The following is a 26180-nucleotide window of genomic DNA, read 5'->3' on the forward strand; positions in this document are numbered from 1 at the left end:
CGAGCATAGAAGTTATTTAGCTCGTCTGGTAGGCTCGTGTCACTGGGCGTGTCACTAGTCTGTAATAGTTTGCAAGCCCTGCCACATCCGACGAGCGTCGGAGCCGGTGTAGTATGATTCGATCTTAGTCCTGTATTGACACTTTGCCTGTTTGATGGTTTGTCGGAGGGCATAGCGGGATTTCTTATAAGCTTCCGTGTTAGAATCCCGCTCCTTGAAAGCGGAAGCTCTACCCTTTAGCTCTGTGTGGATGTTGCCTGTAATTCATGGCTTCTGGTTGGGGTATATACGTATAGTCACTGTGGGGACGACGTCATTGATCCACGTATTGATGAAGCCAGTGATTGATATGGTGTACTCCTCAATGCCATCGGAAGAATCCCAGGAACATATTCCAGTCTGTGCAAGCAAAACAGTTCTGTAGTTTAGCATCTGCTTCATCTGACCACTTTTTTTATAGACTGAGTCACTGATGCTTCCTGCTTTTATTTTTTCTTGTAAGCAGGAATCAGGAGGATAGAATTATGGTCAGATTTGCCAAATGGAGGGCGAGGGAGAGCTTTGTACACATCTCTGTGTGTGGAGTAAAGGTGGTCTAGAGTTAGTTTTTTCCCCCCTCTGGTTGCACATTTAACATGCTGGTTGAAATTAGGTCAAACTGATTGAAGTTTCCCTCCATTAATGTCCCCGGCCACTAGGAGCGCCGCCTCTGGATGAGTGTTTTCCTGTTTGCTTATGGCGGTTTACAGCTCATTGAGTGCGGTCTTAGTGCCAGCATCGGTCTGTGGTGGTGTGTAGACAGCTATGAAAAATATTGATGAAAACCTTCTAGGTAGATAGTGTGGTCTGCAGCTTATCATGAGATGCTCAGGCGAGCAAAACCTTGAGACTTCCTTGGATATCGTGCACCAGCTGATGTTCTATCCTGCCGATAGTGTATAACCCGCCAGCTGTATGTTATTAATGACGTCGTTCAGCCACGACTCTGTGAAGCACAAGATATTACATTTTTTAAGGTCCCATTGGTAGGATATATGTGCTTTTAGTTCGTCCCCATTTATTTTCCAGCTATTGTACGTTGGCTAACAGTACGGATGGCAAATGCAGATTAGCCACTCTGCTCCTGATCCTCACAAGGCACCCCGATCTCCTTCTGCGAAATCTACATATTTTTTTCCTACGAATGACAAGGATGAGGGCCTGTTCAGGTGTCTGGAGTAAATCCCTCTCGTCTGACTCATTACAGAAAAATTCTTTGTCCAATTCACGGTGGGTAATCGCTGTTCTGATGACCAGAAGCTCTTTTCGGTCTGGAGGTCATTTTGCAGGGCTCTGGTAGTGCAGCTCCTTGCACAAAGGCGGAGGTAGCGGTCCTGCTGCTGGGTTGTTGCCCTACTATGGCCTCCTCCACGTCTCCTGATGTACTGGCCTGTCTCCTGGTAGCGCCTCCATGCTCTGGACACCGCTGACAGACACAGCAAACCTTTTTGCCACAGCTCACATTGATGTGCCATCCTGGATGAACTGCACTACCTGAGCCACTTGTGTGGGTTGTAGACTCCGTCTCATGCTACCACGAGAGTGAAAGCACCGCCAGCATTCAAAAGTGACCAAAACATCAGCCAGGAAGCATAGGAACTGAGAAGTGGTCTGTGGTCACCACCTGCAGAACCATTCCTTTATTGGGGGTGTCTTGCTAATTGCCTATAATTTCCACCTTTTGTCTATTCCATTTGCACAACAGCATGTGAAATGTCTTGTCAATCAGTGTTGCTTCCTAAGTGGACAGTTTGATTTCACAGAAGTGTGATTGACTTGGAGTTACATTTTGTTGTTTAAGTGTTCCCTTAATTTTTTTGAGCAGTGTATATATATAAATATATAGTATTTACAAATTTATAGTATTTACAAATCACCACATTTATGATTTTATATGGGAATCAAAAAGCTTTCATGAATGTTCACCATGTGCTGATGTGCTCAGCACTGTCAACAGACCCCATTATGACATCACAATGTAACGGAAGCCTTCCCATCATATCATTGCTGGTTCCATCTGACAAGCAACATTTCATGATAGATCTCTCACAGAGATAGGTTAAGTTCTTATTTTGAGAGTGTTCATATTTATCATCAATGGCTTATCGAGGAAGAAAATCAAGTGAGTTTGACAAACTCCAGAAGGAGAATTCTCAGATGAAGAGTGTCATCGAACACTTGAGGAAGCAAAACATGGCTTTAAACCAACAGGATGACCAGGACAAGTTTTCAAGTTTTGTAAGGCTCATCAGTTTTTCAAAAATATCACTGTGTTTATTTTGTGCTTTCATAGACATACAGTAGGCCTACATCCATAAAATCTTTAGCATAAAAGCTTTTTTTGACACACTGTAAAAACTATTTTGCCTACTTCACTTCTGCTATTCATTTCATACTGTCCCATTGTGATCCAGGTCTATCAGGAGAGCTACCCAATCCCAGAGGGCCATCGTGGCTTCATCAGTGATGCCAGACTTCTGCAGATGCAGAGAGCTGAGAGAGAGGCCATGGAAGTAAAGCAAAGAAAGATAAGTGCTATCCATGAGAATTATGTCCGGACTGCTCTCATCGGGGTTGGCAGCACCTTCGCGCACCACTTCGTCCCCTCTATTCAGTGCATTCCGCGGCCGAAAGCTCCACCAAGGCCTTTGCCACGAAGGCTTGAACACATAGCTTTGGCCCCACTTAAGAACGTGGTAGGGGTGGACGGAGCCCAAGTTCGACCCGGATCTCACTCTCTGGAGTCCCTCCAGGTAAATAAGTCATTCAGCAGCAGTAGCGTGTGGCCTGTTCCCGTCCCTCCCACTGGAGCTCCCTCCAAGAGGGGCAAGAAGAAGAAGGGCAGGCGGGGAGTCAAAGCCCTGAAAGTCCAGTCGGACCAGGGCTGTGCTGACAACAGACCCATTGACCTGATTGAGGAGGAGAGGGACATCGAGACTCACCTGAAGGAGGAGGCCTGGAAGGTAGGATGGACTTCAAATTTATAGTAAATGTAAAAATATGCAGTTCAAAATTATACTTGGACTGATAAATTGCCAAAACAGATAGTGGTTCCATGTCTTATAATCAAATCAAACTTTATTTATCACGTGCGCCAAACACAACAAGTGTAGACCTTACTGTGAAACCAACAGTGTAGTTCAAGAAGAGTTAAGAAAATATTGACCAAATACTAAAGTAAAAAATAATCATATTTAAAGTAACACAATGACATAACAATAACGAGGCTATATACAGGGGGTATCGGTACCGAGTCAGTGTGCGGGGGTACAGGTTAGAAAGGATACTCTCTTTGACAGCATGATAGAATAGAACCTAGAATACAGGATCTCTCTGTGTATTAGTTTATGTATATACAAGTTCTATATGTATTTTTATGATGGGAGCATTCTTTTCTGGTCTACGCCAAAGGTGGTACATGAGGTGAAGGCCATGGGCAGGAGAAGTTTGGGCTCGGCCATGTCCATGGGGGAAATAGCCACCAGCTCTCTGGGAAGCCTGAGCTCAATGAATATGAACACCCCTGTGGAGCTCTGTGACTACCTGGATGTCGGGACCCCGGTCAACTCGCGTGACAGCCCACCCAGGCCTGCTCCCCCTCCTACCAAGCCCAGGAGCAAACTGCCTCGGCCTATAAGGTTCCTTAGCCTGCCAAAGGCTGTCACCGGCTCAGGTCAGTCCCTCTCATGTACTCACACTAATGTAAATTAGACAGGGAGATGAAGCTAGGTAGAGTGATAGAAAGACAGTAGGAAGGGAAGGGACACAAATGGCTTTAGCCCAGGGCTAAGACATTTTTCCACACTGGCTTTGCCTGTTTCACAGTGAGAACCTTTACTCAAGGTTAATTGGACCCTGCTTCTGAGCAGGGTGAGCACCAAAAAAATGTGTGCTAAATTTAAAATGATATCATAATGAACTAAGATGTTCTAGTGTTAAAAGTTACAAACACATATGGAAATTAGTAAATACCTAAATAAATACATACAGTTCATAGAGAGATAGATGGCTGCTGTCAACCCATAGACAAGAAGGCAGCCAGTGAGCCAAAGGGCCAAATGAAGAAGAGTCAGGACCAGGCCAGATTGCAGCCCCTGTCCAACCCAGAGCAGGCCCTGACTAAGACCTTCAAGCTGCTCAACTCTGCCTCTGATGACTGGTGAGCATTCACTGTAGACAAGACCAATGGAGCTAGGCTAAAGGAAGCACAGTGTAGTGTCCTTGGAAATGTAGATTTGAGCTACAGAGCGTAAAAACTTCTGAAATTAAGAGACCAGAGTCCTAATTGATGAACATCATTATAATGTTTTTGGAAAATGTTGTCGAAATTGCTTACGTTTCTTTCACTGAATTGCAGGCAGAAGAAGATCGAGGGCTTGACCTCTCTCCGTGTGATGGCTCAGAACCACATGGACATACTGATGCCTAAACTCCATGATATCTGCCTTGCCATTATAAATGAGGTAGCTGTATTCATTCACTGCCCTATTCATTCATCTGCACAAATCTGCTACATTTGGAGAACAAGTCAAATGATTGTGTCATGTTTCTGATGTTCGTGGGTTGTACTGCTCAACATTAATAGCTGGTCCTGTGCGTGTTATTATGATTCAGGTGAAGAACCTACGCTCTGCAGTGTCCTGTGCTGCCATGGCCACACTGGGTGACATGTACGTTCACCTCCAGAGGGCCATGGACAGTGAGGTGGAGGGGACGGCACGCGTGCTGCTGCACAAAGCCAGCGAGGCCAACACCTTCATCCGGCAGGGTGCCAACTTTGCCCTGAGTCACATGGTGCAGAGCTGCACCCCTACCCGTGTCATGAATGCCCTGCTGGTCGGTGGGCTGAGGTAAAGAGGGAGAGGGGTCAATTAACACTCACTAAGGGGTAGATCCGGACTTACACAAATTATCCCATTATCCAAGTCTCGAAATCGAGAAGATTGAAATACTGCTAGTTTTTAATTAACTGTCTTTTTCATCAGCATGCTAAGTTATTCCACAACACTTCCGGCAGCAACTCACCCCAACGTTAGACGTCACATTTTAATAGAATCACATTTTTTTATTATGTCTTATACCTCCTTGTGTTGTGTACTTCTTATTTTACCAATGCGTTATTTAGATTATTTTTAGCCATTGGTGGAGAGGTACTGTCTACTGATGTGTGCTAGCCTTTGGGGAGTAACAAGTCATTTATAAACATTTATAAAGTATATATAGTGAACACTTTAGATTAGGGGCTATTCTTGAGGTACTGAGGTATTAGTAAGTGCATGTACTCACATTCATAAATGCACTCATTAATAAATACACCAGTCGTGACATTTATAAATACATTTAAAAATATGTATATAATTGGTGAGTCAAACCATTAATCAATCATTAACAAATGCCTTGACAACACCTCCTTTATAACTGGTTTATAGTACATTATTAATCATTTACAAATTGTGAACATACTATGATCAAACACCTTATTAATTATCTGATAAATCATGAACAAATCATTTAAAATAGCGTTTATAAATGTGTAAATAACTATTTATAGATTTCTTATTGACATTTACAAATGTAGGAATAATGAATGGTAAGTGAACTCTTTACAAACAGTTTATAAATGGTATATTAAGGGACCTTAATATAAAGTCTTACTGAACATTTTGATCCATCGATGAGACTTCATCAATACAATCCATTATCAATTGTCTCCTAACTCATGTATCTCTATGACATGTAACTGATGTGCTCTGTTTTTCCTTCCTCAGCCACCGCAACGCTGCGGTGAGGAGCTGCACTGCTCAGCACCTGGAGAGACTGGCTGAGGTCATGGGGATGGCTCGTCTCCTGTCGGGGAAGAAAGACCTTACTGACCGCTTCTTGATTGCCGTCAGTAAACTGGCTGTGGACCCTGCACAGGAAGCCAGGTGGGAAGTTCCTCCTGTAAAGTAGCTTGCTTCAACATAACAGTTAAGGCCGGGATTCAATCCATGGCTCGCTATAGCACTAGATCGCCGACAATGCAGCTTTTAAAGGTAATTTACTCTTGAGTCAACATCTGCAGCGTTTACCGCGAATACAAATTGAAATTGCCTTTAAAAGCCACATTGTCTACAGCATCTATGCTAAAGGGTGTCATGGATTGAATTGCAGATTTGAGGTATTCCAAAACAACCACAGGTTCTCTTGGAGGGGAATAGTAATTGAAAACAAAAAGGAAAAATTATAAACACAAATAAGTGCTACGTGGCATAGAAAAATCCAAGTCCAGGCACTCATGTGGGTTTGAAAGTTAAAAAGCCAAAAGCTTAGCCAAAGCCAAAGGCCGGCAGGGATGTTCTTCTCCCATCGCCAACGAGCGACCTCCTGTGGTGGGCGGGGTGCAGTGCACGCTGACATGGTCGCCAGGTGTATGGGGTTTCCTCCGACACATTGGTGCAGCCGACTTCCAGGTTAAGCGGGCATTGTGTCAAGAAGCAGTGCGACTTGGCTGGGTTGTGTTTCGGAGGACGCACGACTCTCGACCTTCGCCTCTCCAGAGTCCTTACGGGAGTTGCAGTGATGGGACAAGATTGTAACTGCCAATTGGATACCACGAAATTGGGGTAAAAATGTAAATGAGTCCAAATAGTCAGTACCTGATTCAGTTTCCTTCCTTCTGTTTGGTGCCTAATGAAGACAACCCTAGTTGATCACAATGGTCGGCCTGAGCCAAGCGCTGTGCAGATTCACTAAGATTTTCAAAATAACGAACGGTTAATACCCAGTTGTTAGATAGTTGAGATGATTTGTAGATCAGGTAATGCGGTGCATTACTCAAACCGACCCTCTTGCAAATTCTACCTAATGTATGTCTTATTTTGATGGGATATTTTTTCTCAGGTTGCCATCAATTGAGTACTGATTTGAATCACAGACAGCAGACATTTTTGTGATATGTTGCACGTTTAAGATGATATTAATATCTTTGTCCACAGGCATCATGGTCGCAATATCTTGAGAAACGTGGCCACCAATGGCGACTTTGCTAAAATGTGGGACAAATTCGCTCCGAGGAAAGAGCGAGAATCCTTGAGGGAGGTCATCTCAAAGGTTAACCTCAAAGAAAGGTACATTCTCTCTGGATGATTTGAAGAAGTGTGACAAATGAGCTGATATGATTACAGAAATCCAGTACCACTGGGCACAGACATCAGTTCAATGTCTAGTTTTGATTTAAATTTGGGAAATCAACCAAAATGTGAAATCAACCAAAAATGTTGGTTAAAAAATCCAATTGTGTTTTCCACGTTGATTCACCGTCATCACATAGATTTTATTGTTGTTGAAATGAGGTGGAACCAACGTTTATTCAACCAGTTTTGGCCCAATGCGATGAATTTAATATACTGTAAGATTATATCTTTCTGTCTTTTCTCTTTTTCAACAGGAAAATCTGAATAATCCCCAATTTGACTATATATTTGTATCTAAATATTTGCACATTTCCCAACCTGACTATTTTCCCCTCCAGTCCCCAAACTCCAATATTTTCGCTCATTTTAAGAAATTTGACACTATCATCCAAACCCCCATGTAAATACATCTTTAAACTGCATTGACTCCTTGTCCAAGTCCTGAATCCACTATAAGGCAATATGAACCACATTCAAAGCACTAAATTACCTTTCCTCAAAGCTCCTATCTGATCTACCAGCTCAATAGTGGTCTACTGAAACCATGCTCACCATCTCAGGGGGTGCTCAGATCATCAACCACTGACCTCCACACCATCCTCAAAACCAGCAGTCCTCTTTTGGAGGCAGATTGGTCAGTGCTCCTGTATGGCACCAACATTGTGGATTTTCATCCAATACTTCTGGACTATGACAATGACTTTGGACAATAAAATTTGGTAAAATGGAAGCTGGCTCCAGTCTCAGTTTTATCTTACAAGACAGTGTGAGGATGTGTAACAACAATACCTGTGGTTTAACTTGATGATCAGGGCCAGATTACCGAATGGTCACGCAGGGCACCTGCCCTGTGGGCCCCGATCTCCAGGGAATATCATCATAACATCCAAAACTAAAAGTATAGTGGATGTATATTACAGTACGTGGACATTTTACAATTCGTGAGCTCGATTCATAATTTGTATCCATGTTTAATATAAATTTGTGCTCATTTTGTAGAAATTCGTGAGCATTTAAAAAAATGTAGTGAGGATGTTTTATATACATTTTCTTACTGGTCCTCTTCCATGCCGTCCCTAGGAGGGGTGCGTCACTTGAGTGGGTTGAGTCACTGACGTGGTCTTCCTGTATGGGTTGGCACCCCCCCCTTGGGTTGCGCCGTGGCGGAGATCTTTGTGGGCTATACTCGGCCTTGTCTCAGGATGGTAAGTTGGTGGTTGAAGATATCCCTCTAGTGGTGTGGGGGCTGTGCTTTGGCAAAGTGGGTAGTGTTATATCCTGCCTGTTTGGCCCTGTCCGGGCGTATCGTCGGATGGGGCCACAGTGTCTCCCGACCTCTCCTGTCTCAGCCTCCAGTATTTATGCTGCAGTAGTTTGTGTCGGGGGGCTAGGGTCAGTTTGTTATATCTGGAGTACTTCTCCTGTCTTATCCGGTGTCCTGTGTGAATTTAAGTATGCTCTCTCTAATTCGCTCTTTCTCTCTCGGAGGACCTGAGCCCTAGGACCATGCCTCAGGACTACCTGGCATGATGACTCCTTGCTGTCCCCAGTCCACCTGGCCGTGCTCCTGCTCCAGTTTCAACTGTTCTGCCTGCGGCTATGGAACCCTGACCTGTTCACCGGACGTGCTCCCTGTCCCAGACCTGCTGTTTTCAACTCTCTAGAGACAGCAGGAGCGGTAGAGATACTCTTAATGATCGGCTATGAAAAGCCAACTGACATTTACTCCTGAGGGGCTGACTTGCTGCACCCTCGACAACTACTGTGATTATTATTATTTGACCATGCTGGTCATTTATGAACATTTGAACATCTTGGCCATGTTCTATTATAATCTCCACCCGGCACGGCCAGAAGAGGACTGGCCACCCCTCATAGCCTGGTTCCTCTCTAGGTTTCTTCCTAGGTTTTGGCCTTTCTAGGGAGTTCTTCCGAGCCACCGTGCTTCTACACCTGCATTGCTTGCTGTTTGGGGTTTTAGGCTGGGTTTCTGTACAGCACTTTGAGATATCAGCTGATGTAAGAAGGGCTATATAAATAAATTTGTTTTGAAATTTGCTATATGCTCCTTAAAACCAATGAGGAGATGGAAGATGCAGGACTTGCAGCGCGTCCAGTGTCACAAATAGAACCATGTTCTATATTAGCACCTGGCTAAGCAGATGCTCAGTGTGGGTGCAATGATTGAATAACATATGTGTACATTTATTTTGCAACGCTCGCGCACGCGACCCATCTGGTCTGGTCAGCATGTTACAGAGATAGACAGGACTCCAGTCATGTCATACTGCAAAACACCACTAGATGCCGGACATACCATTTGCAGAGATGGGACTTACCAATAATTCATGAGAAAATGTAAAGAAAAGGAAGGAGGATAGCTAGTTAGAGCACAAGTGGAGAAGCGTAGTCACTGGTGGGGACAAAAATAATCTTTGCTTCTTTCCATCACACATTACAACAGTGGTTGTATTTTCTGTTCTGTTTGATTATCACTGGCTTTGTTGCCCTTGTTTACAGTGACCTAAATAATGCTCAAGTAAGAGATGGTGCCTCACAAACTCGACCACCCAGAGTTTAAACCATTGGTTTCTACATACAGCTTCTAATGGTGCATTTACATACAGGATTTACCCCAGTATTTTACCCATGAATCTGGTAGACCTGCTCTCATTCAAGTGGGGCCAAGGCAATGCTCTTGTGTTCTTTTCAGCTGTCTTTTACATAACAATGGCTAACTGTGAACTTTAACACCTTCTCACAAAGCAACAGACTTGAATGATGCGGAGATTGTTGATGCCCTCGCCATAAGTCTTTCGAGCTGACATTAACATAAAACACTAGCGAAACCCTGGAGTGTAGGTAAGTCTATATGGAAAAGCACCACTAGAAGGAGCCACATCCCAAAATGTGGTCCTGGATCCACAAATCTATCAGCGAGAGTCAAATTTCCTGCAAGGTCTCACATCAGAATTAGACGTTCGTCCATGTTTCTCAAATTTCAAAGTTGTTCCAAATGTAAAATCTCAAAGTGTTTAAAGTTACATTTAGGGATTAACTCCAGATTTTAAGGTTAGGGTTAGGCATTAACTCCAAATGGTTAAGGTTTGGGATAGGCTTAATACCAAACTATCAAAAATGACCTTCTATCGCTGGATTCAACCATGAAACCTTTGGAATCAGAGGCAGATGCTTATCCACATCCACAATGTCCTAGAAAAACCAAAACTTACTTAAAGGTAACAGCGCTCACTGTTGCCCCTAGTGGCCGGTTTCCACGTCATATCCTGACATCCTCAGCCATGGATGGATGTCAAATACTGACTAGCATCACGGGTGATCTGCCTGCAAAACTCTGATTCCTTTCCAGTCTGGCTCAGCTCAGCAAATGTAGTAATTGGTCATTTGAAAAATCCAATTCATTGATATTGTTGTTTCCTGAACTGAGTGAACTGCATTTGAACTTCATTTTCAGAGTTAATTGAGTTGAAATGGAATGAAGGCCAACCCTGCTAACCATGGTCCTGCCCTGTAAAGTCTAGACCTTTCCCATCAAAACCCCAAGCCCCCATCCTTGTCTACAGTGCCTTCAGAAAGTATTTATACACCTTGACTAATTCCACATTTCGTTGTGTTCCAGCCTGAATTCAAAATGTATTAAATATATGTATTTCTCTCACCCAGCCACACACAGTACACCATAATGAGAAAGTGAAAACATATTAAGAAATGTTTGCAAATGTATTGAACATTTAATACAGAAATATCTAATTTACATAAGTATTCACACCCTTGAGCCAATACTTTGTACAAGCACCTTTGGCAGCGATTACAGCTGTGAGTCTTTCGGGGTAAGTCTCTAAGAGCTTTCCACACCTGGATTGTGCACAGTGTTCACTAAATTCACTAAAATATATTTGTTTGCCTACGGGCAGGGAGACCCGGGTTTGAGACAAAAGGGACATTACACCATTGCTGTTTGCAAAAAAAAACACTACATTGGTGGTAGTGGAATTGTGCTTTGGGAGAGGTGTGCATATTTCATGGGCAGGATCTGTACCCGGGCCTCCCATGGGAAAAACCAGTGTCTTGACCATTAGACCAAGATGTAATGCCCTTTGAGCTGCGGGTGACACTGATTTTAAACTTACAGGCAGGACTACCTCATTACCAGATCATGAGACACGCACATGGGATAGTGTAAAGGGAACTTCGCCTAGGACGCCCATGCCAGGTCGCAGTTGTAAATGAGAACTTGTTGTCTACCTGGTTAAATAAAGGTGAAATAAAAATATTAAATTGTGTTAGAAGGTGGAAGATAGAGAATTAGTCCAGTAACTGAAAGGTCACTGGTTTGAGTCCTGAGTCAGGCAACAAAACGTGGGATTTGATCTGAACTGGCAGATCTGTGACCAAACCCTTCAGAAAAACAAATTCCCTTTGTTCCCCGTAACATGGACTTATAAAGTTGTACTGGCGCCAGAGAGGATGGCTGACGTTTTATTGGCTCTTAACCAACCATGCTATTTTGTTAGTTTTTTCACATTGTTTGAAACTTATTTTGTACATAATGTTGCTGCTACCGTCTCTTATGACCGAAAAGAGCTTCTGGACATCAGAACAGCGATTACCCACCTTGAATTGGACAAAGAATTTTTCTGTAATGAGTCAGACGAGAGGGATTTACTCCAGACACCTGAACAGAACCTCATCCTTGTCATTCGTAGGAAAAAAATAAGTAGATTTCGCAGAAGGAGATCGGGGTGCCTTGTGAGGATCAGGCGACGAGTGGCTAATCTGCCTTTGCCATCCGTACTGTTAGCCAACATACAATAGCTGGAAAATAAATGGGACGAACTAAAAGCACATATATCCTACCAACGGGACCTTAAATTGTAATATCTCATGCTTCACAGTCGTGGCTGAACGACGTCATTAATAACATACGGGTTATACACTATCGGCAGGATAGAACATCAGCTGGTGCACGATATCCAAGGAAGTCTCAAGGTTTTGCTCGCCTGAGCTAAAGTATCTCATGATAAGCTGCAGACCACACTATCTACCTAGAAAGTTTTCATCTATATTTTTCATAGCTGTCTACACACCACCACAGACCGATGCTCAATGAGCTGTATACCGCCATAAGCAAACAGGAAAACACTCATCCAGAGGCGGCGCTCCTAGTGGCCGGGGACATTAATGGAGGGAAACTTCAATTAGTTTGACCTAATTTCAACCAGCATGTTAAATGTGCAACCAGAGCGGGAAAAAAACGAACTCTAGACCACCTTCACTCCACACACAGAGATGCGTACAAAGCTCTCCCTCGCCCTCCATTTGGCAAATCTGACCATAATTCTATCCTCCTGATTCCTGCTTACAAGAAAAAATGAAAGCAGGAAGCATCAGTGACTCAGTCTATTAAAAAAGTGGTCAGATGAAGCAGATGCTAAACTACAGAACTGTTTTGCTTGCACAGACTGGAATATGTTCCTGGGATTCTTCCGATGGCATTGAGGAGTACACCACATCAATCACTGGCTTCATCAATACGTGGATCAATGACGTCATCCCCACAGTGACTATACGTATATACCCAACCAGAAGCCATGGATTACAGGCAACATCCGCAGAGAGCTAAAGGGTAGAGCTTCCGCTTTCAAGGAGCAGGACTCTAACACGGAAGCTTATAAGAAATCCCACTATGCCCTCCAACGAACCATCAAACAGGTGTAACGGATGTGAAATGGCTAGCTAGTTAGCGGGTACGCGCTAATAGCATTTCAATCGGTTACGTCACTTGCTCTGAAACTTGAAGCAGGGTTTCCCCTTGCTCTGCAAGGGCCGCGGCTTTTGTGGAGCGATGGGTAACGACGCTTCGTGGGTGACTGTTGTTGATGTGTGCAGAGGGTCCCTGGTTCGCGCCCGGGGCAAGGGGACGGTCTAAAGTTATACTGTTACACAGGCAAAGTGTCAATACAGGCCTAAGATCGAATCATACTACACCGGCTCCGACGCTCGTCGGATGTGGCAGGGCTTGCAAACTATTACAGACGACAAAGGGAAGCACAGCCGAGAGCTGCCCAGTGACACGAGCCTACCAGACGAGCTAAATAATTTCTATGCTCGCTTCAAGGCAAGTAACACTGAAAGATGCATGAGAGCATCAGCTGTTCCGGATGACTGTGATCAACATTGATCAACAGGTCAACATTCATAAGGCCGCAGGGCCAGATAGATTACCAGGCCGTGTACTCCGAGCATGCTCTGACCAACTGGCAATCGTCTTCACTGACATTTTCAACCTCTCCCTGTCGGAGTCTGTAATACCAACATGTTTCAAGCAGACCACCATAGTCCCTGTGCCCAAGAACACTAAGGTAACCTGACTAAATGACTACCGACCCGTAGCACTCACATCTGTAGCCATGAAGTGCTTTGAAAGGCTGGCCATGGCTCACATCAACACCATTATCCCAGAAACCCTAGATCCACTTCAATTTGCATACCGCCCCAACAGATCCACAGATGATGCAATCTCTATTGCACTCCACACTGCCCTTTCACACATGGACAAAAGAAGCACCTATGTGAGAATGCTATTCATTGACTACATCTCAGCGTTTAACACCTTAGTGCCCTCAAAGCTCATCACTAAGCTAAGGACCCTGGGACTAAACACCTCCCTTTGCAACTGGATCCTGGACCTCCTGACGGGCCGCCCCCAGGTGGTAAGGGTAGGTAACAACACATCCGCCACGCTGATCCTCAACACGGGGGCACCTCTAGGGTGCATGCTCAGTCCCCTCCTGTACTCCCTGTTCACTCATGACTGCATGGCCAGGCACAACTCCAACACCATCATTAAGTTTGCCGATGACAACAGTGGTAGGCCTGATCACCGACAACGACGAGAAAGCCTATAAGGAGGTCAGAGTCCTGACAATGTGGTGCAAGGACAACAACCTCTTCTTCAATGTGATCAAGACAAAGGAGAAGATTGTGGACTACAGGAAAAGGAGGACTGAGCATGCCCCCATTCTTATCGACGTGGCTGTAGTGGAGCAGGTTGAGAGCTTCAAGTTCCTTGGTGTCCACATCACCAAACTATAATGGTCAAAACACACCAAGACAGCCGTGAAGAGGGCACGACAAAGCCTATTCCCCCACAAGAGACTGAAAAGATTTAGCATGGGTCCTCAGATCCTCAAAAAATTCTACAGCTTCACCATCGAGAGCATCCTGACTGGTTGAATCACTGCCTGGTATGGCAACTGCTCGGACTTTGACTGCAAGGCACTACAGAGGGTAGTGAGTATGTCCCAGTACATCACTGGGGCCAAGCTTCCTGCCATCCAGGACCACTATACCAGGTGGTGTCAGAATAAGGCCCTAAAAATTGTCAAAGACTCAAGCCACCCTAGTCATAGAATGTTCTCTCTTCTACCGCACGGCAAGCGGTACCGGAGCGCCAAGTCTAGGTCCAAAATAAAAAATAATTACCTAACACTTATTTTTTTTAAATAAGCATTTCACTGTAAGGTCTACTACACCTGTTGTATTCGGCATGTGACAAATAAAATCAGATTTGAGATGACCTTTGCTGATGAAACAACTTTGTTGAAGTCTGGTTTGATGGTAATCACTCCATTTCCATCTGCTCTTATTGTGCACAACAAGCATTCCTTCTCGTTTTGGCCAAGTCTGAGGAATACAAGAATACAATGCCACTTTTCAATTCCTGAATTGGAATGTACTTCAAAGTTATTACATACAAAGCAGTGTAATAAGTGCATAGGCTACATAGTGGTTTTCCCCCTTGTGCTACTCACTTGCCTGGTGGTCCCAGGTCCCCCTTGATGTGCATGGTCTGTACAGGTGTGTTGACCACGTGGCTGGTCTTCATAAAGTCCTCCGAGGGCTCCCAGGTAATCAGCCTGGACTTGGGGACGGTGCTGTCACTGCAGACCAACAGAATACCACAAACACATTTTGCATACAAGGGTATGGTGTAATGTGAACATACCGGTACACTGTTTGTCTTCAAAGCAGCACATCACACATCAATGTTGCTTCAATTACATTCACTTTAATAATAATTCACTTTGGTGAGTAACAGGGACCTACACTGGGTGTCTGTCATGTCGTCTGTGTCTGACATTGGCCACCCTATGTGCCAGGAAGGTAGGGTTGGACTTGACCTGCGTCACCATACTCTGGGAATCCTGTAATGAGTATATCAAAAACAGCTTTAAAACACTCACGTTTCTTTGGGACAGAAATTAGGTAAATGCTTTGTTTTGAATAATGAAATTGTCACGTCTGCCCCCGCTCCCCCTCTCTGGAGCACAAGGTCGCCAGGCTGCTCATCATTACACACATCTGCCACCATCGTTACGCGCATCAGCGCTTCATTGGACTCACCTGGACTCCATCACGTCATTGATTGCCTCCCCTATATCTGTCACTTCCTCAGTTTCATTCCTGTGTCTGCATTGATAATGTTTTGTTTCTCTTGTCCAGACTCTGTTCTTCTTTAGTTTCATGTCTATTTATTAGTAAATCCTCACCCTGTACTTGCTGCTCCTCTCCCAGCGTCTGTGGTTACAGAACCATTACAGAAATGGAGATTCAGTAGAAACCCACCCCTTCCCAATTGATATAGCTGTCAGAATCAGTGTCGGTGAAAATCCTGCGGTTCCATCTGCCCACTCCAGAGCCATGATCTCTGTGTGGTATTGTCTCTCCAGTGGAGTCTGGCATACTGACTCACTCTGGAACAAAACCACTTCATATTGCGCGCGCGCACACACACACACACACAACTTACTATGCAACATAAACTATCCTAAACAGTGAAGTCTTATTTGTTATAAGGACACTGGTAGAGGACCTACCTGACTGAACAGCTTCTCCTGCCTGCCTACCACTAACTCCTCCTCACCATCTCCGGCTGAAAACAAAACCAAGATGTTCTGGTCCATATCTAGCCACCACGAAAATAACATCTACTCAACTAAGAAGCATCTAACATCTTTCTGTTTCAAAACAGTGTTAATACCTGATTGAGCCTGTTAGTTGAGGGTGTCCAGCTCAATGCCTCCCCTCTCCTGTTGAGTCAAAACCTGCTGCTGAAGGTGTTGAGAGAGGGCTGCTGTGAAGGTGACTCTCTGAATACGGATCCTGTAAACACTATTATAAATATAAACAAATGCCATGTTTTCATGGCAAACTCAGGCAACTCAAGCAATATACTGGGTGTTTATCCTCATCTGCTTTGAGAGCTAACATTAGCTAAAGACAGTGTCTTGCTTGTATGGCAATGCAAGGAATAAAAGCCACACAAAGGCCAACTGCAACTTACTTAATTGTAAGATTTTTGACAGCATCCCGGGAACGATAGTCTGCCTCTCCGGTGTCGGTGCTCCAGCCGTCTGCCATGTTGTAACGTTAGGAACTTTATTGATGGCTAGCTAACTAGCCAATGTTAGCAACATACACACGCGCGCGCTATGTATACAGCAGCAGGCATTTAGCCAATTTTGTAGCTAGTACTTTTCACAAGCGTCTGCTCGTTGCATGGTAACAAAAGTCTGCCTGCCTGGTTGGGTTTCTGGCGAGCAATCCAACTATTTATTGGTTCACTACCGCCACCTACCGTGGGATACATTTCAGAGCAGCAGAATAACCCCCCTCCACTGATAACAGGTAAGATAATATCAGTACAATAATATTCCCTTGCTGTAAAAAGTTTAAGAACCCCCGATGTAATTAATTAAGACAAATCTGTCTGACACAAATAATTGCAATTTAAAAAGCTTTATTGGAAATGCACGTTTCAAACAGCACAATTCAAGTACAGATAAGTGTAGCTACATCAGATACATGCTAATTTAGTTTAAATGTGATGCAGTCCTCCAGTCCCAGTTCATTTGCACTCTTTTGACATGCTTCAGACCAGATGCATGCTCCACTTCAGTGTACAATGGTTCTGAATTTGCATATCAATGTGTTTGAAGCTTTTACGTTCTGCATCTCTCATCTGAAGCCATATTCTCCAGGGTCTAAACAGGTGTAGATTTCCATCTCTGTGTGGGAGACCAGATATTGCAAGGAGACCAGTAAGAGGCCCTCACCTCTTCACTTTGGCCAAAGGAGACCTAAGACCCCGATACCAGTGACACTGCCCAAAGGTTGGTGCTGTCCTTTGGAGGAGACTGTGGAGACAGAGGTCTTATCTCTCTGTGGTTACTAAAGATGTCATGGCACTTATGGCATGAGTAGAGGTGTTGACCCTGATTCTCCTGGCTATATTTCCAAGCATAAACATGTAAATCCAACTCATTATCATAGGCTGTATGGGGATCAATATCTTTTTTTTGCTAATCATAGTTCCTGTCTCTGAAATTACATTTGTGTGTGTTGTAGGAGTAACCAATACTCAAAATCTGTGTGTGTGTGTGTGTGTGTGTGTGTGTGTGTGTGTGTGTGTGTGTGTGTGTGTGTGTGTGTGTGTGTGTGTGTGTGTGTGTGGTAGAAACAATAGTTGGCCATTATTTATTTGAACATCTCAATTTGGGCAGCAGCCACTGAAGACACCTGTCATCCAAAAACCACAGGAGAATAAATAGTATTATAAACTGGGTTGTTCGAACCCTGAATGCTGATTTGCTGAAAGCCGTGGTATATTTAAGCAATAAGGCATGAGGGGGTGTGGTATATGGCCACAGTTAAGGGCTGTTCTTACACACAACACAACACGGAGTGCCTGGATACAGCCCTCAGCCGTGGTATATTGGCCATATACCACAAACCCCCAAGGTGCCTTATTGCTATTATGAACTGGTTAACAACGTAATTAGAGCAGTAAAATGAAATGCTTTGTCATACCTGTGGTACACGGTCTGATATACCACGGCTGTCAGCCAATCAGTATTCAGGGCTCGAACCACCCAGTTTATAACAGACCGTATACCACGAATATGACACAACATTTCTTTTTACTGCTCTAATTATGTTGGTAACCAGTTAATAATAGCAATAAGGCACCTCGGGGGTTTGTGGTATATGGCCAATATACCACGGCTAAGGGCTGTATCCAGGCACTCCGTGTTGCGTCGTGCTAAAGAACAGCCCTTAGCCGTGATATATTGGCCATATACCACACCTCCTCGTGCCTTATTGCTTAAGTTTGCACTTACACATCAGATAGCTGCTCTTTCTCTGCTACCTCATTCTATTTCTCTAACTCTCTAGTCTAGTATTCCCTGGTTATGTTCCACTTCTCCCTCCTCTATTTCCTCACCTCTTCCTCAGACTCTTCTTTTCCTCTTCCTTGTCCTCCTCCTTACTTTCTCCAACATTTCCCATCTGTTGTATCTTACTGGCCTTCTCTTGTTTTACTACTTTTTTGGCCTTGCCCTTCTTTTTCTTATTGACCTTCCCTTCCTGAATATTTTGGACAAGGAGATAAAGTAATGTAAGCTTATGGGTTTTCTCTTCTCTTGAGCTATACTATACTATAGAAGGACTTATGCTATACTATAGAAGGACTTAAGGCCAATATTCCCTTCTTGTATTTCCTCTCACCTGTGGGGCCACTCCAGCCATTTCCTGGAGCAGCTTCCTGCCGGTCTCGCTCAGGTTGGTGATGGGAGCCAGGCGAGGGCTGTGGCGGTATGGGAAGTTCTCTGTTCGGGGCAGAGCGATAATGACAGGGCTGAGAGGAGTCAGAGGCCTTGGGACATTTACTGGGTAGGGAGAGCCTACAGCAGAGGGCAGGGCCCGTAGGGCTTCAGCCAGTGTCCGGGGTGCTGAGGTCACAAGAGGAGAGAGGCCATTCTTGACAGATACAGGACCTGAGACCTTCCCTGGGCTCTGTCGGACCAGAAAGTAAAGTAACATATAGGAAAGTGCTATCTTCAACACAATCTGTAGAAATACCTTCTAACTACTCTATACACATTGCAGATACATGACTACACTCAATAAGTAATTACCTGCATCATTTCCAATCCCCCATGTATATATAAAAAAAAATATATATGCAGAACTTACCAGGAAGTCTGACTCATCGAAGGAGTGGAGAGACAGATCATCATCCTCGTCCATATCCCTCACGTCAAGCTTTGTCACTTCTCCATTCTCAACTTTCAGAGGTGGTGTCCTCCTTTCACGATCCTCATCATCACACTGTGTATCAGAGTCAACTAGTCAGAGACCATCCTCCTCACAGTGATGTCACTCAACAAAGCCATGGACGGTAGGGTACAACTCTTACCTCCGATTCACAGTCAGTGAAGGAGTAGATGGAAAAGTCATCAGAACTGGAGGATGAGATCACGTCATCATTTTTTCTCTCTATCAGCCGAGTCACCCTTCCAGACTGAGTAGACAGAGAAAGGCATGTACTCATGGCAGCCATAGAATACACTGGCATTAACCCTCAAGGAAATGTAGAATACGTAGGCAATCCAACATGGTTGAACAAGTACTGAGCAATACATGGGTAACTGAAAATGCAATAAATGCAACTCCCATAACATTAGGCGTGGGGCTAAAGACCTTCCATAGTATAGGATTCTTTAGCATCTCAAATGGATGATTGTCAATTCAACCAACCCAACCAAAATGGCCATATGAATCAACAGATTGATCTATCTGTTGTGTCTCTATGGGAACAGCAGAGATGTCTGACCTGGCTGAGAGGCTCTGGATTGACGCTCCATCCATCCCCAGATGTTTGGTCCTGCCCATAGCTCACAATGATTGGCTGTTAACAGTAAAGAATGAATTCAACACTGCTTTGGTCATTTTGGCCTTGAATTGTGTATCAATAAATAATATAAGTACTGTTATGTGGTTGAATTTGAATGTGACTTACAGGCCTTTTGTGGATCTGAGGGGTCTGCACTGAAGTAGACTGTCAAGACAGCATTCAATGAGGTTAGATAGGGATATATGCATTTGCTTTAATTCTGATAACTGCAGTTTGTACATGCAGAATGCATAACTAATGTGTATGTGTTTTTGTTTCAGGTCAGATATGACTTACAGGCTTTGGCCTTCTGTGCACCTTGCCGGTTGGCCACAACACGGAATCAGGGCTGTTCACCCTCACTGGTTTCAACTGTCAACACAACACTCAATTTAAAATGTGATAATATAACAAAAACAGGACAAAACAAACAAATATTTTATATTTACCACATAAGGGCGGCGTCTTAAAGCTCTTTTTATTCTCTCATCATTACGATCCATCTTTCTTTCTGAGGGAAACATTTCCATCAATTAATTGACACAAAACACATCCTGACTCACACACAAACATGGCATCCCAAATGGCACCCTATTCCCTATATATGTATATTTATGTTGGGAAGGAGGTGCCCCAAAAGGCCAAAGATTACCTGCAACAACCCGAGTGAAGAAAACTATTGTACAGATTAAATCAATCTGAACACAGTTTATGTGGTGAATGAATGCATGGTTACGTCATTTTAGGCCACAACTTTATGACTGCGCATAATACGTCACAAGAAAAAGGCCTGTTTGGAGCCGGACTGGTGGCATCATCTTCTCACTGGTTGTAGCTCAATAACGAACGTGATGTGCTTATTATAACCTACTGACTGAGTGATGGTTGGTTGGACGTTTTACATAGATAGGCCAACATGATATCAATAGAAAGAAACCATTCCTTGCCAAATATTTTTGGCAATGAAATATATTTTTTTATTTTTTATTATTGTTTTACTTTGAGTAACATTAAGGGACCACAATGGAAGCCGTTTACTTTATTGTGTTGTCCCTGGCCTGTCATGTTTTATTTAATTAAACGTTTTTTATTATTTTATTAAACTGTCAAATCAAATATATCTATCTAGCTTTCTATCTAACTCAAATGAGCTGTTGAGGACTCTTTGGTCATCACATTTCAGGCACAAGCCAGCAGGTGGAAATGTCTTTAAGTGCAGCACTGCCTTAGCGCACATCATGATCTGCGCAAGAGTAACTTTGTGGTTGTGAAAGTGATTCGTCCAAATGCGGAGGTCCAGTACTTTTGTTTTGGTTTAGCAAGCTAGCTACTCAAGTCTTGGCTTAAGTGTTGTGCAATATTGGAGGAAAAGTGTCGTAACTGACATTTTGTTTTGTGCTTGATTATCCTATAGTAGTTTGACAAGTATGCACTGAGCATCAAAATGATTACCCGAGGTTCAAGAGTTGTACTCCTGAGTTCAGGCTAACAAGTGTCATTGTTGCTGTCGTTATAGTATCATTTGTTTTGTTTACTGTCACTACCTTTTTGCTCTTCGCCTGGCTGTCAGTGGCAGCTCAACCCGTTTTCTCTATCGCCCTCAACACCCAATCTACTCACACGCGCAAACACTCACATTGACTCACATACACGCTGTCCCTCTCTCCACTTACCTTCGTTGGCCTCTTGTTTTTTTGTCAGAGAAAATGACAATTTACGTGGTATTGCTTTGTGCACTGACTTTACTGAACTCTGGAGAAAACGAACATTGTCGCAGGGTGAGTACATCTGACAATGTACTCTCGCGTCCATTAGACATTTTGTCTGCAGGAACTCGCTCTTTTCCACTCGGTCTACTCGTCCAAGTGCCGATGAATTTGTGGCATGATGTGAACAGTACGAATTTGTGTCACTACCAAAGTCTAATGGTTTTAAATGACTGTTTTGTATTGTCTGGAAACTCACTTGTAGAATTCGCTTGCAGTAGGTCTCGTAAAAAAGAGAAGCCGTGCAAGGTTATTAAACAGAGGTGCCTAGTTATTCTTCTGTTGATATCAGGTAACGTGCAACCTAACCCTGGCCCTGATATGCAATGTCTCCAACCCCCCTCTGATTTTAAATCAAGATCTGGTTTTGGTATTTTTCATTTAAATGTACGCAGCCTGTTGTCAAATTGATGGGGTTAGGATTTGGGCTAAATCAACTGATGCTGATGTAATTGTGTTTTCTGAAATTTAGCTCAGCAAGTCTGTTTTCGATAAGGATATTTGTATAAGTGGTTACAATGTTTATCGCACTGATCGAGTTAAGAAAGGTGGGGGTGTGGCTATATATGTAAAATCTAAATTCCATGTAAGTGTGGCAAAGTCTGAAACTATTTGTAAACAGTTGGAATTTCTTGCTTTGAATATTGAGGTTTCAAAGGGCCTCTCTATAACTGTGATTGGCTGTTATAGACCCCCCTCTGCTCTCGGTGATGCATTTTCTTCTTTGACGCACCTTATGTCTAAACTTCTTTACAGTGAAATGATCTTGATTGGTGATCTCAACTGGTGTTGGTTAAAGCCGGTGTCTGATGATTTAAAAATGTTTTGTAATTCTATGAATCTTACCCAGTTGATTCATTCACCCACTCGCCCAAATCTTAAATGCCCAGGTAAATCTACCCTGATTGATTTGATATTGACAAATGTTCCACATAAATATTCTGCGGTTGGTGTTTTTTGTAATGATTTAAGTGACCATTGTGCTGTTGTTGCTGTTAGAAATACTAAGGTTCCAAAGACAAATCCACGTTTTATTCGTAAGAGAAATTTGAAGTGTTTTAATGAGCAGGCTTTTTTTCATGATTTGTTTTATTTTGACTGGAGCAAGATTGAGCTTATCCCTGATGTGGAAACTGCCTGGATATTCTTTCATGATGGTTTTTTCCAAATAGTAAACAAACATGCACCATTCCGCAGGTTCAGGGTTAAAGGGCGGGATAATCCATGGTTTTCTTCTGAGCTGTCTTGTATTATTCACGACCGTAATCTAGCCTGGGCTAAAGCAAGGAAATCTTGTTCTGATGCTGATTGGCTTATTTTTAGGCAGTTATGAAACAAGTGTTCGTTTCTTCTCAGGAAGGCCAAGTCTGAATATTTAATGTCTGTTATCACTGATAACCTGAATGACCCTAGAAAGTTTTGGAATGCTATTAAGTCTATGTCTGGTAACAGCAATGTTAATGAATTACCGTCATGTGTTTTGAAGGACTCTGTTGGTATATATGACAACTGAAATGCTGAATTGTTTCAATGAGCACTTTGTATCATCTGGTAGGCTGTTTGATTCAGTGTCCTCTGTCTCTGTACAACCCTGTGTGGATGAACCAGTGAGAGCTGGTCAAACTTTTAGCTTTCTGCCATTCTCAGTGCAGGTGGTACATAAAGCCCTGAAATCCTTAGATCAAAGAAAGCCTGCAGGTCCTGATCTTTTGGATCCCTGCTTTTTAAATCTGGCAGCTGATTTCATAGCTGAACCACTTACATATCTGTTCAATCTAATCCTGGAATGTAATGAAATTCCAAAGATCTGGAAATCAGCTTTTGTCCTACCACTTTTAAAAGGTCCAAAGATCCAACTCTTTTAAATAATTATAGGCCAATCTCAAAGCTGTCACCCCTGGTGAAAATACTTGAAACCCTTGTAAATGAACAGCTAAAATAGTTTTTATTTACGAACTCTATTTTATCAATGTACCAATCGGGCTTCAGGAAGAAGCATAGCACAATTACAACAGCCATGAAGGTTTTAAATGATATCACTGAAGCCCTTGACAAAAAACAGCACTGTGTCTCACTTTTTATTGATCTCTCTAAGGCTTTTGATACAGTTGATCATGCTATACTAAGGCAGAGATTGTTGAGTGTAGGTCTTTCGGAGCATGCAGTTGCATGGTTTGCTAACTGTCTGATAGAACTCAGTGCACTCAATTTGATGGGCTTATGTCTGTTAAATTGTCTGTCCTGAATGGTGTGCCCCAAGGCTCTGTACTTGGTGCTCTCTTATTCACTATTTATATAAATGATTTAGACAAAAATGTCCAAAATGCACAACTTCATTTTTATGCTGATGATACTGTTATTTACTGTTGTGCCTCATCTCTTACAAAAACTTTATTTACAAAGTCATTTTGGGTTTACTACCTTTTTATTTGGGCATTTTTATTGTTCAGAAATGTGGTGGGTACTCTCTCCGTTCGCTAGACTTTATACTGCTAACTGTTCCAAATGTCCGAACTGAATTTGGTAAAAGGTCTTTGATGTACTCTGCGCCATCGTCTTGGAACACCTTACAAAATAATTTTAAACTGGAAGAACTTGTCCCGATTGGTGTTTTTAAATCACTGATGAAGGATTTTGAGGCTGATTCCCTGACCTGTCAATGTTTTTAATTTGCTGTTTTTGATTTTGTTATACTCTTGTGAATTCAATGGTTTTTACTAGATTACTTGTAGTTTTTCATGTTGTTTGTCTGTAATTTTTGTAATGACTTGGTGCTGCCTATCTTGGCCAGGACGCTCTTGAAAAAGAGATTTTAAATCTCAATGAGCCCTTCCTGGTTAAAGAAAGGTTAAATAAATAAATAAAAAACTTACAGGCTCTAACCAACCATGCAATTTTTAAGTAAAAAAAAGTATTAGGTGAACAGTAGATTAGTAAAGAAATAAAAACAACAGTAAAAAAGACACTGAAAAATAACAATAACGAGGCTATAACAGTGGCGAGGCTATATACAGGCACCGGTTAGTCGGGCTGATTGAGGTAGTATGTACATAAAGGTATGGTTAAAGTGACTATGCATATATGATAAACAGAGAGTAGCAGCAGCATAAGAGGGGTTGGGGGGGAACACAATGCAAATAGTCCGGGTGGCCATTTGATTAGCTGTTCAGGAGTCTTATGGTTTGTGGGGAAAAACTGTTGAGAAGCCTTTTGGTCCAAGACTTGGGGCTCAGGTACCGCTTGCCATGCGGTAGTAGAGAGAACAGTCTATGACTGGGGTGGCTGGGGTCTCTGACAATTCTTAGGGCCTTCCTCTGACACCGCCTGGTGTAGAGGTCCTGGATGGCAGGCAGCTTAACCCCAGTGATGTACTGGGCCGTGCGCACTACCCTCTGTAGTGCCTTGCGGTTGAAGGCCGAGCAGTTGCCGTACCAGGCAGTGATGCAACCATGCAGGACGCTCTCAATGTTGCAGCTGTAGAACCTTTTGAGGATCTCAGGACCCATGCCAAATCTTTTTAGTTTCCTGAGGGGGAATAGACTTTGCCATGCCCTCTTCACGACTGTCTTGGTGTGTTTGGACCATTCTAGTTTGTTGGTGATGTGGACACCAAGGAACTTGAAGCTCTCAACCTGCTCCACTACAGCCCCATTGATGAGAATGGGGGCGTGCTCGATCCTCCTCTTCCTGTAGTCCACAATCATCTCCTTAGTCTTGGTTACGTTGAGGGATAGGTTGATATTCTGGCACCACCCGTCCAGGTCTCTGACCTCCTCCCTATAGGCTGTCTCGTCGTTGTCGTTGATTTGGCCTACCACTGTTGCATCGTCTGCAATCTTAATGATGGTGTTGGAGTCGTGCATGGCACATTTGACATTGTCCTTAAGCTTGAGTTCATTTGCACACAAAAAAATCATACAATGATGGAAATACCTGTGTGTTGTCCTTGTTAATGCAGACAGAGAAGAGCTCCAAATTCTTAATCATAGCATCAATTTTGTCCCGCACCCTGAAAATAGTTACGGAGAGTCCCTGTAATCTTAGATTCAGATCATTCAGGCGAGAAAGAAACTTCACCCAAATAGGTCAGTCATGTGAGAAACTCGTCATCATGCAAGCGGTCAGTCAAGTGAAAATGATGGTCAGTAAAGAACTTGAAGCTTGTCTCTTAATTCTAAAAAATGTGTCAATACTTTGCCCCTTGATAACCAGCGCACTTCTGTTTGTTGTACAAACGTTACATGGTCGCTGCCCATATCATTTCATAATGCAGAAAATACACGAGAGTTCAGGGGCCTTACTTTAACAAAGTTAACCATTTGCCCTATAGTGTCCAAAATGTCTTTCAAGCTGTCAGGCATTCCTTTGGCAGCAAGAGCCTCTCGGTGGATGCTGCAGTGTACCCAAGTGGCGTCGGGTGCAACTACTTACCATGTCATG

At 43.2% G+C, this 26180-nt stretch overlaps 2 protein-coding genes and 1 long non-coding RNA gene across 5 annotated transcripts; 1 reads left to right on the forward strand and 2 right to left on the reverse strand.

The window, feature by feature from the left end:
* Positions 1 to 1921: 1921 nt before the first annotated feature.
* On the forward strand, positions 1922 to 9268 carry LOC129848935 (TOG array regulator of axonemal microtubules protein 1-like). 3 transcript variants are annotated; one of them, XM_055916016.1, is made up of 6 exons: positions 1922 to 3002; positions 3451 to 3712; positions 4397 to 4502; positions 4654 to 4889; positions 5808 to 5966; positions 7017 to 7390. In XM_055916016.1, the coding sequence occupies exons 3-6, from the start codon at positions 4434 to 4436 to the stop codon at positions 7165 to 7167; spliced, it is 615 nt and encodes a 204-aa protein (XP_055771991.1). In that variant the 5' UTR covers positions 1922 to 3002; positions 3451 to 3712; positions 4397 to 4433; the 3' UTR covers positions 7168 to 7390. The 3 variants fall into 3 exon arrangements, with proteins under 3 accessions (XP_055771991.1, XP_055771990.1, XP_055771988.1); XM_055916015.1 differs by lacking the exons at positions 1922 to 3002; positions 3451 to 3712 and adding exons at positions 4078 to 4198; positions 7469 to 9268 and having other exon boundaries at positions 7017 to 7148; XM_055916013.1 differs by lacking the exons at positions 1922 to 3002; positions 3451 to 3712 and adding an exon at positions 4078 to 4198 and having other exon boundaries at positions 7017 to 7395.
* Positions 9269 to 10334: 1066 nt separating this feature from the next.
* LOC129848936 (uncharacterized) lies at positions 10335 to 15875 on the reverse strand. Its single transcript, XR_008758589.1, has 3 exons — positions 15345 to 15875; positions 15050 to 15178; positions 10335 to 14921 (listed from the first exon to the last, which is right to left on the reverse strand). It is a non-coding gene; the product is annotated as an uncharacterized LOC129848936 (long non-coding RNA).
* A 2463-nt stretch (positions 15876 to 18338) lies between these two features.
* Positions 18339 to 20527, reverse strand: LOC129848933 (uncharacterized). Its single transcript, XM_055916012.1, has 8 exons — positions 20424 to 20527; positions 20272 to 20346; positions 20101 to 20139; positions 19915 to 19989; positions 19498 to 19602; positions 19275 to 19409; positions 18807 to 19094; positions 18339 to 18665 (listed from the first exon to the last, which is right to left on the reverse strand). Exons 1-8 carry the CDS (start codon positions 20502 to 20504, stop codon positions 18519 to 18521), a joined length of 945 nt encoding a protein of 314 aa, XP_055771987.1. The 5' UTR covers positions 20505 to 20527; the 3' UTR covers positions 18339 to 18518.
* Positions 20528 to 26180: the final 5653 nt, after the last annotated feature.

The sequence above is a fragment of the Salvelinus fontinalis genome, unplaced genomic scaffold, assembly GCF_029448725.1.
Source record: "Salvelinus fontinalis isolate EN_2023a unplaced genomic scaffold, ASM2944872v1 scaffold_1285, whole genome shotgun sequence".
Taxonomy (NCBI): Eukaryota; Metazoa; Chordata; class Actinopteri; order Salmoniformes; family Salmonidae; genus Salvelinus; species Salvelinus fontinalis.